Here is a 16,323-nt window from a genome sequence, read left to right as displayed (position 1 = left end):
AACAATTTTGTGTGGCTTTGATGTAAAAAAAAAATTATTAAAAATACCGTTCGGATTTACCCCAGTTTTCCAATTTTCTTGGGTAAATACGAACGGTCTGATATTATTAATAAAATTTTACAGAAGGCAAAAATCAAATATAGTTTCTGTTCTAGTATTCATAACAAACAATTATAAATAATAAAATGAATTTTTAGCTTCTTTTTCTTCAAATACGAGACAAAATACTGAAAGAGTGTCATCTTTGATTTTCAATCTTTTTTGCAATACTTGTTATCTTTGTTTATGCTGTTGCTAATTAACAAACAAAAAATGGGATAATACTTAGAATCTCTTCAAGAGGATCTGAGGTAAAAATTCTCATATCGAACTTATTTTTAAAAATTTTAATTAAGCTGAAATAATTAGCGTTCGGATTTACCCCCCGTTCGGATTTACCCCGACTGACCCTATTTAAATTTGAAAGTAGTTTTTTAAAAAAATTTATTAGTAAAAATTGTGAAAAATTTTATTTTTACTTTACTTTCTATAAATTGCTAAAAACAGAGAAAAGAAATATTTTTGTTGATTTTCAGTTCTTTTTTCTCTCTTTCTCGCGTGATCATTTTTATTAAATCATTTTTGCAAAATACAATGTAAGAAGAAAAAGATTTCCGCTTCAGGGTCCAATTAAACTCATTCGGAGAATTGGTAAATAAAATTGTTATTTATTTTCAATGAAAAATAAAAAAAAAAAATCCTAATTGTACATTATTCAAAGTTACTTTTTTTCAATGATTTTCATCCCTTTTTATATAAATTTCTGCCAATTATTTTACTATTTCAAACAAAAAGCATTTTACTTTTGCGATTTTCAAAAAGAGAAAATTTTCTTATAATAAAACGTTTTTATTTTTTCTATAAAAATATTTTATTTTTATACTGAAAAAAACACAGATAATTGATGAAATTAAGTTTTATAAAATTTCTTCAATTTGAATCTTAAAATTCGATTTTGGAAATAGATTTTTTAAAATTATAAATAACAATTTTCAGTCATTAATTAGAAATTTAATCTCATCGAAATAAAAAGTTTGTTCCTTACAAGTAAAAATTTTCTTTGATTTAAATAAATTATTTTATCGAGCGTATTTGGTTCATTTAAATACATTTTTTTGGTTAAGTTAATTATTATTTGTTTATTTTGTTCGAATGTCTTATAATATAATGTTTTATATATGCATTTTTAAAATTAATTTATACTAAATTAAAAATTAATTAATGCTTATAAAATATGGGAAAAAAATACAAAACTTTAAAGTGATAATCAAAAATAGGGAGTAAAATGATAAATTTTCTTTAAAATAGAAAATTAATTTTTATTTTCTAAAAGCCTATTAGCTTAAGTTACAGGACGCAAATTAATTAGAGTATTAAATAACGTTAATAGTTTTTATATATCAGAAAACACCTTTATTTCATCTCATAATCACTGTCCTCTTGGGAATTAATTTTCTTTTTTAACCCTCTTCCGTTATTATAATTACTCATTCGAATGGCTTAATCAGTAACTATAATATGCAAGAGAATAAATTAACAATTCACATAAATTTTCTATCTAAAGTTACTGTACTAAATTTTTAAACTTCTATTCTCTAAAAATTATCATTTATTAATTTTTTAATAATAATTAATTAAATTTAAAAAAAAAAGTTGTTCATTCTTTTGTTTTGTAAATAAATTATTTCCTTACCTTGAAGAATTGAAGTCTAAAAATAAATTTAAACAATATAAAAAATGTCTCTGATGAATACTTGAAAAGGGGGAAAAAAAAAAAAATTAAGTTTAGAATCAAGTGTCAAGTTGAACTGCAGTTAAGAAGTAGTTAATTGCTAAAGTCAGTTGTGAAAACACAAAACTGTCTAGTCAGAAGTAACTTCTAATTTATCAAAGAGTTTAGTTTCTACTGTTTGAAAAATTGAAGTACACCAGTATAGGTCGAAAACAACATTACAATGCGAACAAAGTTACCGAGACGATTAAAATGAGAAAAAAAAATATCGGAATTAACTAAAAATAAAAACAAAAATCATTTATAGTTTTAGAATTAAAAATTAATACTAATATATATATATGTACAGATAGATAAAGTCTGACAGAATCTTTCTGATTAGAAATTTATGTAAATTACTTGAAACTCAAATCAGAGTTAATGTTTTATAAAAGAAGAAAAAAAACACATAAATACTTTTACTCATCTATTCGATTTGACCCAATTTTCTCAAAATATTAACTAATTCATCAGATTTTGTTTATTAGAATTCAGTGAAATTAAATGACACTTTCAATGTAAATAGGTAAAAAAAAACTTTCTTCTTTTTTCGGGAACTAAAAATTAATGTATATAGTATAAGAAATTGAGTTCTTGAATATTTTTATATCGACCGCATTATGTCATGAAAAAAAAAACTTGATTAAAATTACCGTACATACTAAACTAATGGAAGTATCAACTATATTTCTTCTCTGTAGAGTAAATTAATTTACTCGAATCAAATTATGTATATATCGTTTAGAAAGTTTTATTAAAATAAATATATATTAGTATTAAAGATGAAATTATTCTTTTATACATAGTATTTAAATATAGAATTCAATGAATTTTTAACTTAAAACTAATAAAAAAAAAAAAAAAATTTTTATTTTAAAAAACAGTAAAAATAATTATTTAATTTAATTAAAAATAATAATTATCTTTTACATTTTGATAATTTGTGAATATAATATTTATTTTGAAAATTCTTAAGCGATTATAACATTTATTTTATGAAACACACCCTGTGAAATGATTTATTTGAACCAAATAAAATGTATTTGAGTTAAATAAACGTATATATTTGTCTCAGAGCCTACTATAACTTATTTATTTGGCGTAAATAAAAGTTTTATTTGTCAGAAATAAATTTTTCTTTGGCTCAAATAAATTTTTTATTTCAATGAAATAAAATATATATTTGCAACAAATAAATGAGTTAGTAGGCTCGGAGACAAATATACCATTTCTATGAGTGCATATTGTAAATTATATTTTTTAAGTTTTCACGAATGATATGTATTCAAAATGGCGGAAGAATTTTTGATTTGTCCAATTCGTTTTAAACTCGTTACTCTATGGTTTTTGGGGACAGTGATTTTAAATCTGAATTTAGATTTTAAAAATTCAAAACAATAATATAACAATAATAAGTAATAATAATAAATAATAATATAAATAAATATAAATAATTTAATATTTGTAATAATAATAATAATAATAATAAATAATAATAATAAATAAATTTATAAATTAAACTTTTATTTATAAATAAAACTATATAGTTTTAACAAATATTCAAAAAAAAAAAAAATTTAATCATTCTTTTCTAACAAAATTTATATCTGCAATCATAATTTTTTTTTTTTAAGTATTTTATTTAATTCCTTTTTATATTAAACTTTTATTCTCCCTTTTATAATAAAAATGATAAAATATATATATATATTATAAAACACAAAAATTGAATGTCAGATAAAAAATTAATAAGTGTACACTCTTCTTTTTTTTTGGCTGAATTCGTGAGAGATTAAAGATTAAAATTTATGAATTTTCAATAAATTAACAATATATATTTCGACGTTTATTTATCTTTAAGAAATATCAAGTATAAAACAATTATAGGAAATAATAAATCTCATGCGTCCCATGAGAATTATGCATCAGCACGTGTCTTTTGGGTTACAAAAAAGAAAAAAATATATATCAACACACATATATATCTCTTGATCATTAACACAATGCTTACGTTTGCGAAATAAATTTCATTCAAAAAATATAAAGTCGTATTATATTAACCCGGTGGGAATAATTTTTATAATCTATAATAAACATAAAAATATAAATAATCTTTCTTTGATTTCATATAGTTTTGAACCGTATCATAAGTAAATAGAATTTTTTTTTTTTTTAATTTTTTACTGAAAAAGGGAGTTTTTGAATTTATTACTTTTATATTTAAATATTCAAAAAAAAAAACTGATTTTACAGTGAATTAACAAAAAAATTACGTTAAAAAAGTTGCATTAAAATTGGATAACAATTTTTTCTTAAAAGAGATTTTTATTTATGAATTTGAAAGAATTTTTAAAATTTTCTAAAAATATAATTGCGAAAAAGTAGAAAAAGTGAATAAAAAAAAAAAAAAAATAATAAGAACAATGTTGTTAAAAAGAAAGAGCTTTTTCAAAAGAAAATTCAATTTTTGTCTTATATACATCTATATGTAATTAAAATTAAAACTGAAATTTGGTTAAAAATTAAAATATCAAAAGTCGTAATGCTATATTTAATTTATTAAAAGAAAAAAAAAAATTATCTTTTATCGAATAAGAAAAAAAAGATTCTTTTTTTTTCTCCATTATATTTGTACAGTAATCATTTCTTACAAACTTAATAATGGACAAGATATTTTGTCTTTGTCATAATATATTTACTCTTCTTCTTTTTTTTTCTAAAAATATAACAAATTTCTAATTAAGTTTTTCTTTGTTTTTTTGCAAACAGTGTAAAAAATTAACGTTATTTTATTTTTAATGAACTCGTATCCTTATTTTTCTTTTCAATTGAAAGTATGTTATTCTGTAAAATGTATGTCGAATGTATTTGAAATAATTGGAAAAAATATTTTAATCCAATATAAAAGAACAGTTTAGAAATTTTTCGCTTATAATAAAATATGATTATTTATATATATGATATATAATTGTTACTTTTAATTAAAATAAATAAAAATACTTGTGGTTAACAATTATTTCAATTTAATTAATTTATAAATTAATTCACGGTATTTTTTTTAAATTAAATTTCTTTATTTATAAATAAAATAAAGTAATAATATAAATAAATTTTTTTAAATAATTTACTTTAGATTTTTAAAATATTTCAATAATATATTTGTAATTTAAGATTTAAACAATTTTAAATATTTATTGGAACATGGTAATTCGTGAAATGCAGGAAAACTCCAATTTTACTGACATCGCAACGTGTGGTAATAAACAAATATTAGATTTTCTAATCAGGCTTAAGATAATAATCGAATGGTTTTTTAAACTCTTAAGTTATTACACAATGAATCATTTATCTAATCTTTGGCAAATATTAGGTTCAACTAATCATAACAATATGTCATCCATAATCCTCTATAAGATATGTTGCAAATTATTGCAAGATTTTAATTAAATTAATTAGAAATAAATTATAATGTTAATTATAATAAATTAACATTTTTAAAAATTTAAAGTTATTAATTGCAAATTTTTACCTTTTTAATTAAAAAAAAATTTTTTTTTTAACAATTGAAAATTATAAAGATTTTTTTGAAATTGTTTTTTAATAAACATTTAAAACATTAAAAATACATTTAATGAAACATTTGATTATGTTTAAAAACAAAAAACTATTTTTTTATATAAATAATTGAAAAATCAAATAAATAATATTAAACTTTATTAAACAATTTTTTATTTTATTTTTTTAACTTTATTAAATAATTAAAAAATTTGACATTTTTAACAAGTAAAATCTGTTTTCCAATAAATAATTAATTTAAATTTTGCATTCTTAAAAATTGTTTATTTAAAAAAATATTTGAAAATTTTTTAAATAAAAAACTATTTTAAATAAATATTATAAAAATTTTGTATATTGTTGAAGAAAAAGGGTTGTTTTTTTTAATCATAATAATTTAATAATCTACAAATTTAAATAGTTTTTAATTTAACTGTTACATGGCCTTAAAAAGCTATATAAAATAATAATTACTATCTTTAAAGTAAAAATTAAAATAAAAACAAAAAACGAATGTAGAAGTTACTTATTCTTAATGGAAAATTATATATATTAATATTAGTTTAAAATAACTTTTAACATTATGCACATTTTGGCCCCTGTAGTATGATCTATTTTGATGTCATAGATGTACAGAACAAAAACAATTTTTTTTTATCCTTGAACCTCAATGAATTATTTTAATAATTCGAAAAAGTTTTAATTATTTCACATATTTTAGAAGAAATTAATAAAAATTATTATTATTTTTATTATTATTAGTATTATATAATTATTATTATTTTGTTTCCTATTGTCGATAAAGTAAATATAGAAGATATACATATGGTAACCTACTGTTTTATCCACTAGTCTACAATGCTACTAAATCTATATAGGGTTTTTTATCCCATAAGTATAGAATCAGAGGTGAATCGAATAATTTTATTTATTTGTGCTGCAGTAATATATTTCAATAAAGCAGAAAACAAAATATTTTCACAAATAATTAAAAACAAAAAGTCAAGTTTATTTCCAAATAAAAATTTCCAATCGATTTAATTCAATTCGACTAATTCGCATATGGGAATTTTAATGGAAATAAAAAATAAATGTGGCAACACTGTTTCTGAGTCGGGGACACCACCAGTTAATGGATTCTGGGTAAAAGAGCGTGCGTCGTGGTTTTATATCATTATATATTTTTAAGAATTACGTGTAAAATGACGGATTGTAATTGAAAATAACCACCTTATACAACAATTGAATTAAGAGAACAACAGTTTTTTGTGCTAAAATACATTAATTAGATAGTGTTAATAACATTTTTCGTTGTCGGAAACCCAGTGATATTTCATTATATACCTAATACCACAAGAAAAAAAAACAGTTGAGGCAATCTATATCACATTTAATTTAACCATATTTTTCGGCAGGTGTCTTTTTTGCAAAGAAAAGGCAAATAAAGGTCATAATTTACTTCATTTTAAATAGAAATTAATAGGGAGAAAAAAAAATTTACATTTTACAATAAAATCACAACGTGCAAGATGATTGAACTAACTGTAAAGACGTTAGATTCTCAGGATCACTCATTTTCATTAGATGACGACGTAAGTTCATGACTTCTTTTAATTTATTATATGTATGACTCATTGTAACACTATTTTTTTTTTTTTTTTTTGATAATTTGATATCATAATTTCTTTTAAGTAAACCCTATTTTTTTGAATTCGTTAATAAATATATATGTATATTTGTTTGAGTACCAGAGACAATTGTAATGGCCGACAATTTTTGAAAATTCCATTGTCAAATATTTATCTATATGAACGAATAAAATTCATGTATAGTATAAAATAAAAGTATATGATTTTATTCGTTATATTTTATGAAACAAAAAATTTTTTTTACTATGGATAAATAAATTTGGTATCGAATAATTTGTCCTCCATTTGATGTATTTACATATTTTGTTGCATAAATTTTAACTTTTTTTTTTTTATCTACATTTTCATAGTTTATATTCTTTTTTTTATATTTATTCTCTATACAATAATTATTATATAATTATTTCTTTATAATTATTAAAATTAAGTACAAATGCAAAAATTATCTAAAATTTATTAGAAATATGTTTAAAAAAAAAAAAAAAATTATTTTAAAAATAGATAACAGTTCGCGGATTTAAGGAGTATATAGCTGAGTCAGTTGCAGTGCCTGCAGATTCACAGAGATTAATTTACTGTGGAAGAGTTTTGCAAGATGACAAAAAACTCAATGATTACAGTTTGTTATTTATATTTTACTTAAAATACATTAAATTTATAAATATTAACTTTATTGGTATTCTTTTTAATAAATTTGTGTTTAATGTTTAGATGTTAATGGAAAAGTGATACATTTGGTACAACGTGCACCACCACAGCCTGGAAGAAGGGAAAATGAAGGAGAACAAAGACAAAATACTACCCAAAATTCAAATCATTTTCACAGAACACATTATCGAGTAATAAGAGATATTAATCTACAGAATGCTCACGATGGACCTAATGCTCAAGTACATGGCAATACAATGTACTTAGGTGCAATGACTTTGCCAACAGAAGTTGTTGAAGGACATGGTTAATATATTTTCAAAAAAAAAAACAAAAAGATCCCAGCATTAAAAAACCATTTGGAAAATTTTGAATATAGAATACAAAAAAAAGAGTTTTAAAAAAACCCTTTAATCGGCGCCTTCTGTTCATATAATGCTTATTGAAATACCAGTGAAATTCTTATTGAATTTTCCCCGCAATATAATTCTTACCAAAATTTCAGTGCAAGATAATTTCTATTATTTGATTTAAAACAAAACCCACTGAAAATACTGCCGTATAAATTAAAAAGATACATAAGCGACATTTTTGTCAAAATTGAGTTTTTGGTATCATTGGATTCTTAAAAAAAAAAAATTGCATCCTACTGAGCAAAAAAGAATTAACGAATTGAATTATTTTTTGCAAAACTAGATTGTTTAAAAATGAGAAAAGTCAACAAAAAAAACAGGGTGGCCGCAAGTCAGGGAAAAATTGGAAATCAGGGAATTTTGTAAAAAAATTTCAAAAGTCAGGGAATTATCTAAAGAAACCATAAATTAAATATTAATGGGTTATATACCTTTTCATGTGTCAAAAAAAATCGATTTTTTTCATTGCATATATCAAAAAGTACATACCCTCGAGTATGTTTTCCCCAAAATTTCATTAAAATCGGAACATTAGTACCAAAATTATGGCTGTTTCAATCCGCTACTTTTCAAAGAAGAGTATATACGCTTGAAACTTTAAAGGCTATTATCTCGGAATCGTGATTTTTGAAAAAATACGGTTACGGTGACTGCGATTTTTTTCAAAACCGCTAAACCTATCGGGCTGAAATTTTCAGAGGTTCTTTATATACACGAAGGAATTTAAATTTGAACCAAAATTAATATTTTTTCGGTCAAAAAACCAAATTTTAAAGCCTTAAAATCACGATTTTTGAGAAAAAATCATCGCAATTTCTAGAAAAAATTTTATTTTTCAAAATCCTTTGTTCACGTACAAGGTAATATATTATACTAACGAAATTTCCTTTGTTTTTTTAATTTTAGTTAAACTCTGTCTGACTTATCGCAGTCACCGCAAGCAGATATAAAAAAAAAAACCTCTATGAAGTTGGCGTCGACGCTCGGCGCCGAAAATTGTTTTTACAGGACTAAAAATGTTAAATTTTTTTAAAAATATTTTCAGTCCAAACAATATCTTGAGAAATACTTTTTAAGGTATTATGTGGACTCAAAACGTTTTTAAAAATGATTTGATATTTTTGGTCCTATGAAAAATAATATTTTCGACTCTGAGCGTCGACGCTAACATCAGGGAGGTCAAAAAAATGTGTTTTATTGCAAGGTCTATAGTTTCCACAATTATTAATATTTTTTAATAAAAATTTATATACAAGTACATCGAAATATGTACTTATCGATAAATTAAACTTCGTTTTAAGAAAATTTGAAATAACGGCTAACAAATTTTTTGAAAATTCCTCTTTTTTGACGCGCATAAAGGTAAATAACCCCTTAAGATTCTATATTTTTAAATAATCACGGAAAACTAACCAAAATTATTTTCATCCTAAAAGTTTTAAACAAAATTTTAATTTTGTTTATTTCTAATAAATTTTTTACTTAAAAAATAATATAAAAAATTTTATTAAGCAGTGTAAGATTTCAAAAATTTTTAGTTAGGGAATTTTAAAAGTGGGATTTTGCTGCCACTCTGAAAAAATTACGTAATACAAAGTAAAAAGATACATAAAGTACTTTGCGGGTTGATATTTCTGTAATTCACTCCGCATACGTTACCAAAATACAGATGAAAAAGATATATATATATAATTTATAATTTTTTTTTATTATGCACTAACAAAATTTTAAGCCTTTATTTTGGATAGAAAATATTGAATAACATTAATTATGTTCGCCAGTAACTTTTTAAATATGAATTATATTGAATAGAAATTATTTAATTTAATACCTCAAGTCAGGGAGATTATTTTTTCACCTGGAAAATTAGGAAAATTTTAAAATATAAATCCCATGGTTAACGCTTTTATTTTGATAAATATTCCATTGGTTTTTTTTTGTCTTGAATTATTTTTTTTTTTTCTAAAAAATTGTCTACATTTTCAATTTATTTTATCAGGTCTTCCTTTGCCTCAGTTGAGCAATACATTATCAAATAGTCGTATGGTTATGGCTGAGAATATGTTAACAAACGCTAATCGAATTTTGGATCGACTAAATAATCCCGTGAATCCAACACCTGACACATCGAATGAAAGACAAAGTACATCTTCAACAACAACAACAACAGAGAATTCTGATGTTAACATGGATACATCTCCTTCTGAGTATGTACCAATGATTTTTCATATAAAAATAAATTTTTTTCCTTACATACGTGTAAATAAATTATCGATTTGTTTTAATAGATCAAGTCGATCGGCACCAACATCGTCAGGTGTGAATCGTGGGGGTTTAGCTCTCATCACTTACATTACAAATATGCTCGACAGTATGGTTCAGGATATGCTTCAAACAGTCGGTTGTTTGGTAGAGATCACGTCAGGTAAATAAAAATTTCCTACTAAATATATTTATAAAATATTAATTTTCTCATATTTTGAGGAAATTTTCTTTTCAATAGATGATTATCCGGAGGATGAAACTCCTGGTGTCAATAACACTTCATCAGGGACTGCATCTCAACAGGAGGATCCTTTAAATATAATATTTCCTAATAATGCACCACCAAGTCTTTCTGATAGACTTAGAGCACCTCCTACGTAAGAGAAATTGATATAAATATTTTATAATGATAGTATTTTGAATGATTTGATTTGAATATATTTCTATTTTATTTAGGGAACCACGTCCACCACAAATGGCAGACTTATTACAAATGTTAATGAACACCCAAGATCGTCTTAGACCATTCCTAGAACGTTATCGCTATCTTATGACGACAGATCCTGTACTTTCTGCTACTGTAAGTTTAAAAAATAAAATTTCATGTCTTTTTTACAGCTTTTTCCATGATGTGATCCATATTTTGCTCAATAATTTAGAAATTGTAAATTTATAAACAGTACATTTTCTTATCGGTATGTGAAAACGTCTTTTTTTTTTGAAAAATTGCAGGGTACCGGTTCAGATAGTGTTTCAGCAAATCAGCGTATTGTAAATGAAGTAAGCAGAATTTTGCATTACATTGCACACGCAAATCATGCATTGAGTGATATAATCGTTGATATGGGACAAGCTCCTCCACGAAATTTGAGTTGTCGACCGATTGTTATTCAACAGTCGGCAATTTTACAAGCTGGAATTCCAATTCAAGTGGAAGTAAGTTTCATTGATTGTCTAAAAAGAAAAATTCTTTAGAAATAAAATCTGAATAACATAAATATTATTATTGTTCTTGATAATTTTTTTGAATTAGAAAAAATAAAATTCACATTTTTCACAAAAGGCTCACATTAGCGTCAATGAAGGTAATGGTGGTCGTAATAGAACTGAAACAAATGGTAGCACACAAACACCGAATGAAGGTTCAGATAATGCAGAATCGAGAGAAACTCCAGCACAGGAGAGAACTCAACAACATTCATCAAGTAGTAGTCATCAGCGCTTTGATCATCAACAAAATTCTGATCAACAACCACGTACAGATCAACAACAGCAGCAGCAACAACAACAACAACAACAGCGAAATCAGACGCCACTTGGCAATTTATTCAGTATGTTTTCAATTTATTAGTTCATAATCATAAAATTTGGATTCTTAATAATTTGGAGCAATTATTTATAGGCAGCGTTTTCAATTTGCCAAGTAACGTTGAAGTTTTGATGGAAGTTAGTCCTGATAGTTCAATGGATCTTAATTCTGCAGATGATCAGGGATCAAATAATACACCTAATAGTAATGAGAATAGATGTGAGTTTTTAACATTAGAAACAATTTTCATTTTTTTAAATACTGTCTTTTTTTTTAGCGAATCCAATGGGAAGGGGAGCAAGTTGGATGTTTCCCTCAGGTGCACCACCAACAGATCTTTTGCGAAATTTAATGCACGCTGTTGCTGGTCATATTGTTCAAGATCCATCTGGCATGACATCGAATCAATCTTCAAATCCTTTGAATATGTCACATAGTCAACATACAATTGGTGTGACAATTGATGGTAATGGACAAAATTCTGGCCAAAGTACACAAGCAAGGTAAATGAAACTTTATTAATGATGTTAATATTTAAATCACAATATGGTTAATATAATCATAATTTATAATTAGAAAGATAAACCATATTTATCTATTTAAAAATTTTATTTTCTAGGAATAATGTAGGCACACATCCAACAACATCAACACAAACACGAAGTACATCCCGTCCTCATGTCTTTCATTCCCATGGCATTGGATTAGGTCCCGTTTCTGATCCATTTTTGCCATGTAATTCACATCATCTTCGAAGATGGTCTACTTCTGGTGTTACTTTAAATCAAAATCAACAAAATGCTAAACATGTTAATGGAGACAGATACTTGCAAATACTTCGTCGTAATTTACCAAGTTCACACTTCACATCAAATCGTAAGGAAGAATTAAAAATTTTTAACACAATAATTATTATTTATAAATTTTGGACAGCAAGGCAGTTATTTATGCCTTGAAACGTTATGTAACTACATCACAGTTGACTAGCTGGAACATAGCAGATGAACTAGCCAAAATAGGAGCTAGGGAACAATTTATCGAACCTAAACCCATAGTTGGTGTCTCTGACAAATGTCTGAAACCGGAATTTAGACGGTGGTGAAATACAGAGCATCAGAAATAGTGGCAGGCAACTACAGTTTGTAGACAAGCCAAGGCACTCATTGGAAATAATATAGACCTAAAAAGAGCAGCGGAATTCCGCAGATTCAATAGGAAAATGACAAAACCGTAACAGGCCTTTTAACCGGTCGCGGAAATTTATGCTAGGGAATGTTCAAAAAAAAAAAAATACGTAACGCTTTAGAGGGGGAAAGGGAGCAAGGTATTTGTTACGGTCAGCAGAAAAAATGGCGCTATAGTATGTGTCATTGCATTACATAAGGGGCGGGTGGAGGGTTCAAATTTCCAAAAAATAGTGTTACGTATTTATTGAACAGCCCCCTATCATAGACATAAAATACAGGGTGTCTACCGGTCCTGGAAAGTACTGGGATTTTAAATTTTAGACATAAAATATTAAAATCAATTTTTGACGACGGTGCACAGCTGGTCTTAAAAAACGACGGCAATTTTTGTTTGAAACATAAAATCAAAGGAAAATTTTAGTTTTTTGTTTCAAATAGAAGAGGGATTAATACTGAGTAAAACAAGCCATTATTCATTAAAATCTGTCAAGGTGTGTTCTGTCAATTCTGCTCGTCAGTTTGTCAAATTCGTTAAAAGTGAAATTAGAGAAAATGCGCTTCAAAATTTGTGATTCAATATGTATAAATTTTACGCGATTCAATATTTCTCTAATTATCAATCCCGGCTCCATGAAGTGATTACTAATAAATAATAAAGTACCTTTGCAATAGCCTTTCTGCGGGTAAGAAATTCGGAATAGACAATAAAATGGGGGGAGGGGGGCGCCTCCGAGTTTAGACAGGCGCTTTAAATCCTAACCCCTCGATGCGTTAGTCTCGTAACTTAAAAAATACTTTAGATTGGCCTCTAAAATTTTAGGTACATATTCCCCCCTTAAGGTATACGCGTGTTAAGTGAAATAAAAAAGTAAAATTATTCAATTAAATGTCCTGGAAACATAAGAAATTCATCTTGGAATTTCAAATTAGGTTTTCAGTAGACACCCTGGAATGGGCCCTGCTGAAGATCCAAAATGTAGAAAATGTGGAGAGGATGTAGAAACCTCATCACATATTCTCTGTCATTGCCTTGCACTTGTGAGGAAATTCCAGCAGATTACAGATTATTTTTTCTTTGGAGAAATAGCTATTGCTAATAGGTAGTTTGGCTGCGGTCCTTTATTTATATGAAAAGGGCTTTGGGCCCATTACTAAATATAGCTTTTGGGGACGTATAAGGGATTACCCAAGCGTCGGTGACTGTCACGTAGCCACAATCTTTAGATTAATAATTATAAAAAAAATAATATAATTAATTTGCCAAGTGATAGAACCATATTAACCATATTAAAAAAAAATAATAAATTTATTACAGGCGATGCATTTGCTTTCACCTTGAGAAATATTGTTAACATTGTTTCTAATGGAGAAATTGAAGTTAGATTTTCAAATGATATTCCGTAAGTGTGAATATTGATTGATTAAAACTAAATTAGAATTTAAATTTTGAAATTAAAATTAAATATTTAAAAATTCTAATATTTCTAGAGCATCAGTTACGTCGGGTATAACTTTAGCAAATTTAATGGAAATCCCACTTACAGTGGAAGCTAAGGATAATCTTATTTTTGATCTTACTTTACTTATGGTAAGTTAAAAATATATTTCCACTGAAATTAATAATTTTTTTTTTTTTAATGAATTTAAATGATAAAAATCTGTCTTCTTTTTTTTTTTTTATTAAAGGCACGAAACGTGCTAATGGAAGATTTGTTCTGCCTTCGATGCGAATTCTATAACATCTTTTCTAGTCTTCGAAAGCCATTACGTGAATTTATAAAAGAAAAAATAAATCAATCAGGTCGCACAGAGCAATTTGTCGTTGATCTTCTTCTTGATTGTTTAAGACCGTCTTTAAGAAAAATTCTTCTAGCCGAAAAAGAGATAAATAACAGAAGAGCTGCATCTTTTGATATTATTAATTCAGTTGAAAATGTTTTACGTCGAAACTTTACCGAAGTTGTTCAACTATTTTGCAATGAAGGTTTGTTAAAATTTTTATTGTCTGATTAAATATTAATTACTGTATACTAACAAAATGGTTATTTTATTTTAGAACTAAATGATGCAGCATTTGTAAAGAAAGCGAAATTAGTTTTTGTGGATTTGATAACACAATTTTGTGGTGTTTTACTTTATTTGTTTAATGGAAATCAGTTGAAACTTGCAACAATCGTGAAAAAATTAATGGTCAGTATTTTCGATTGATATAGTTTTGAATTAATTATACTTAAGTTAAGACAAATTTATAACATTTTACTCTTTTTTGGTGAAAAAAAAGACTGATTTAGCAGGAGACATGTATCCATCAATTTCTAAATGGGTGCTCACTAAACTTGCAATTAAATTTAATCGCAGTATTCTTGATATGTCAATGTCAAGACTTCCACATGAAAAAATTGTTCCTTTCCTTGTAAAGAGAACTCCCGATCAAAGTGCTGCCGAGTCGTGTCCTACTGATACGCCAAGTATGTCAAAACCCATTGAATCCTTGGAATCGGAAGATACTAATTTTCCAGGACACGAAATTCTCCCAGCGGTAAGAATTATTTAATTTTTCAAAATAATTTCACAACTATAAGAATATTTCTTATCGTATGCAGATTATGCAGGGTTTAGATAAACAGATTTCTACTGTATCTGTTTTTGTGGTATTATATAGAATATTTGTATTCGCATCTTTGCCATGACAATTATCAGTTTAAAAAGAAATCAATTTCAATAATATGAAAACTAAATTGATTTTAATATAGGATTGGGTGCCAACAATTGCGCTAGATGGTGCAAGTCAACGTCGCTCAGCGCCGAGTATGACAGCCGGTGGGATTCCAAACTTTAGCGATGCTTACTTGGGATGCTTGCCTTGTAAACGGCGGAAGATAATACAACAAGATAAATTGCAGCTTTTAGCAAATCCAACTTCAAATCATTCAACGGTATCGGCTTCCATTGAGAGAATGGTGAGGGAGAGTGTTAGTCGCGTGGGAGTTGCTGAAGTTGAAGGAGCTGCTGTTGCTGTGGCTAATGACAATGGTGTGAGAACAGCCTTTGGTAAAGCAATTCAAGATTATGGATATGGCATTCAAAGGACCGATGAACCTGATTTTCCGAATTCAGAACGTTTTCCTAATGCTACTAAATTCTTTTGTGAAGACGCACGAAGATAATTATTTATACAATATGGCGTATTTTTCTTAGGAAAATAAAAGACCTATTGCAATCACATCAGTTTAATTGCCCGAGTCTTGATTTTCTTTATATGGTAATATTTTTGTTCTTCATTTATTATTATTTTTTATTAATAGAAAGAAGATTCCAAGAGTATATTTTATGTGTTACCATATGTTTATTTTTTTTTCAAACTCTTGAAATTGAAGAGAATTTTTGCAGAAAGTGTGTTGTATATGTCATTTTAAGCCTTGTCGGTTATGGGTTTATAATAGCGATAATTGTATAACTTTATAGTGTGTAAATGTTTAAACCGTTA

General features: G+C 26.0%; 1 protein-coding gene across 1 annotated transcript; it reads left to right on the top strand.

Moving 5' to 3' along the window:
- Positions 1-6,477: 6,477 nt before the first annotated feature.
- Positions 6,478-16,070, top strand: LOC127290289 (large proline-rich protein BAG6). Its single transcript, XM_051318775.1, has 18 exons — positions 6,478-6,957; positions 7,516-7,633; positions 7,726-7,968; positions 10,075-10,282; positions 10,364-10,500; positions 10,579-10,717; positions 10,797-10,920; positions 11,073-11,276; positions 11,404-11,671; positions 11,743-11,868; positions 11,927-12,152; positions 12,269-12,525; positions 14,152-14,236; positions 14,325-14,424; positions 14,523-14,820; positions 14,893-15,026; positions 15,118-15,375; positions 15,590-16,070. The coding sequence occupies exons 1-18, from the start codon at positions 6,895-6,897 to the stop codon at positions 16,001-16,003; spliced, it is 3,402 nt and encodes a 1,133-aa protein (XP_051174732.1). The 5' UTR covers positions 6,478-6,894; the 3' UTR covers positions 16,004-16,070.
- Positions 16,071-16,323: the final 253 nt, after the last annotated feature.

This window comes from Leptopilina boulardi, unplaced genomic scaffold (assembly GCF_019393585.1).
Source record: "Leptopilina boulardi isolate dan_hultmark-lab unplaced genomic scaffold, ZJU_Lbou_2.1 LbouV2_59, whole genome shotgun sequence".
In the NCBI taxonomy this organism is placed as follows: domain Eukaryota; kingdom Metazoa; phylum Arthropoda; class Insecta; order Hymenoptera; family Figitidae; genus Leptopilina; species Leptopilina boulardi.
Note: the sequence above shows the minus strand (reverse complement) of the source record. Positions and strands in the feature narration are given on the sequence as shown.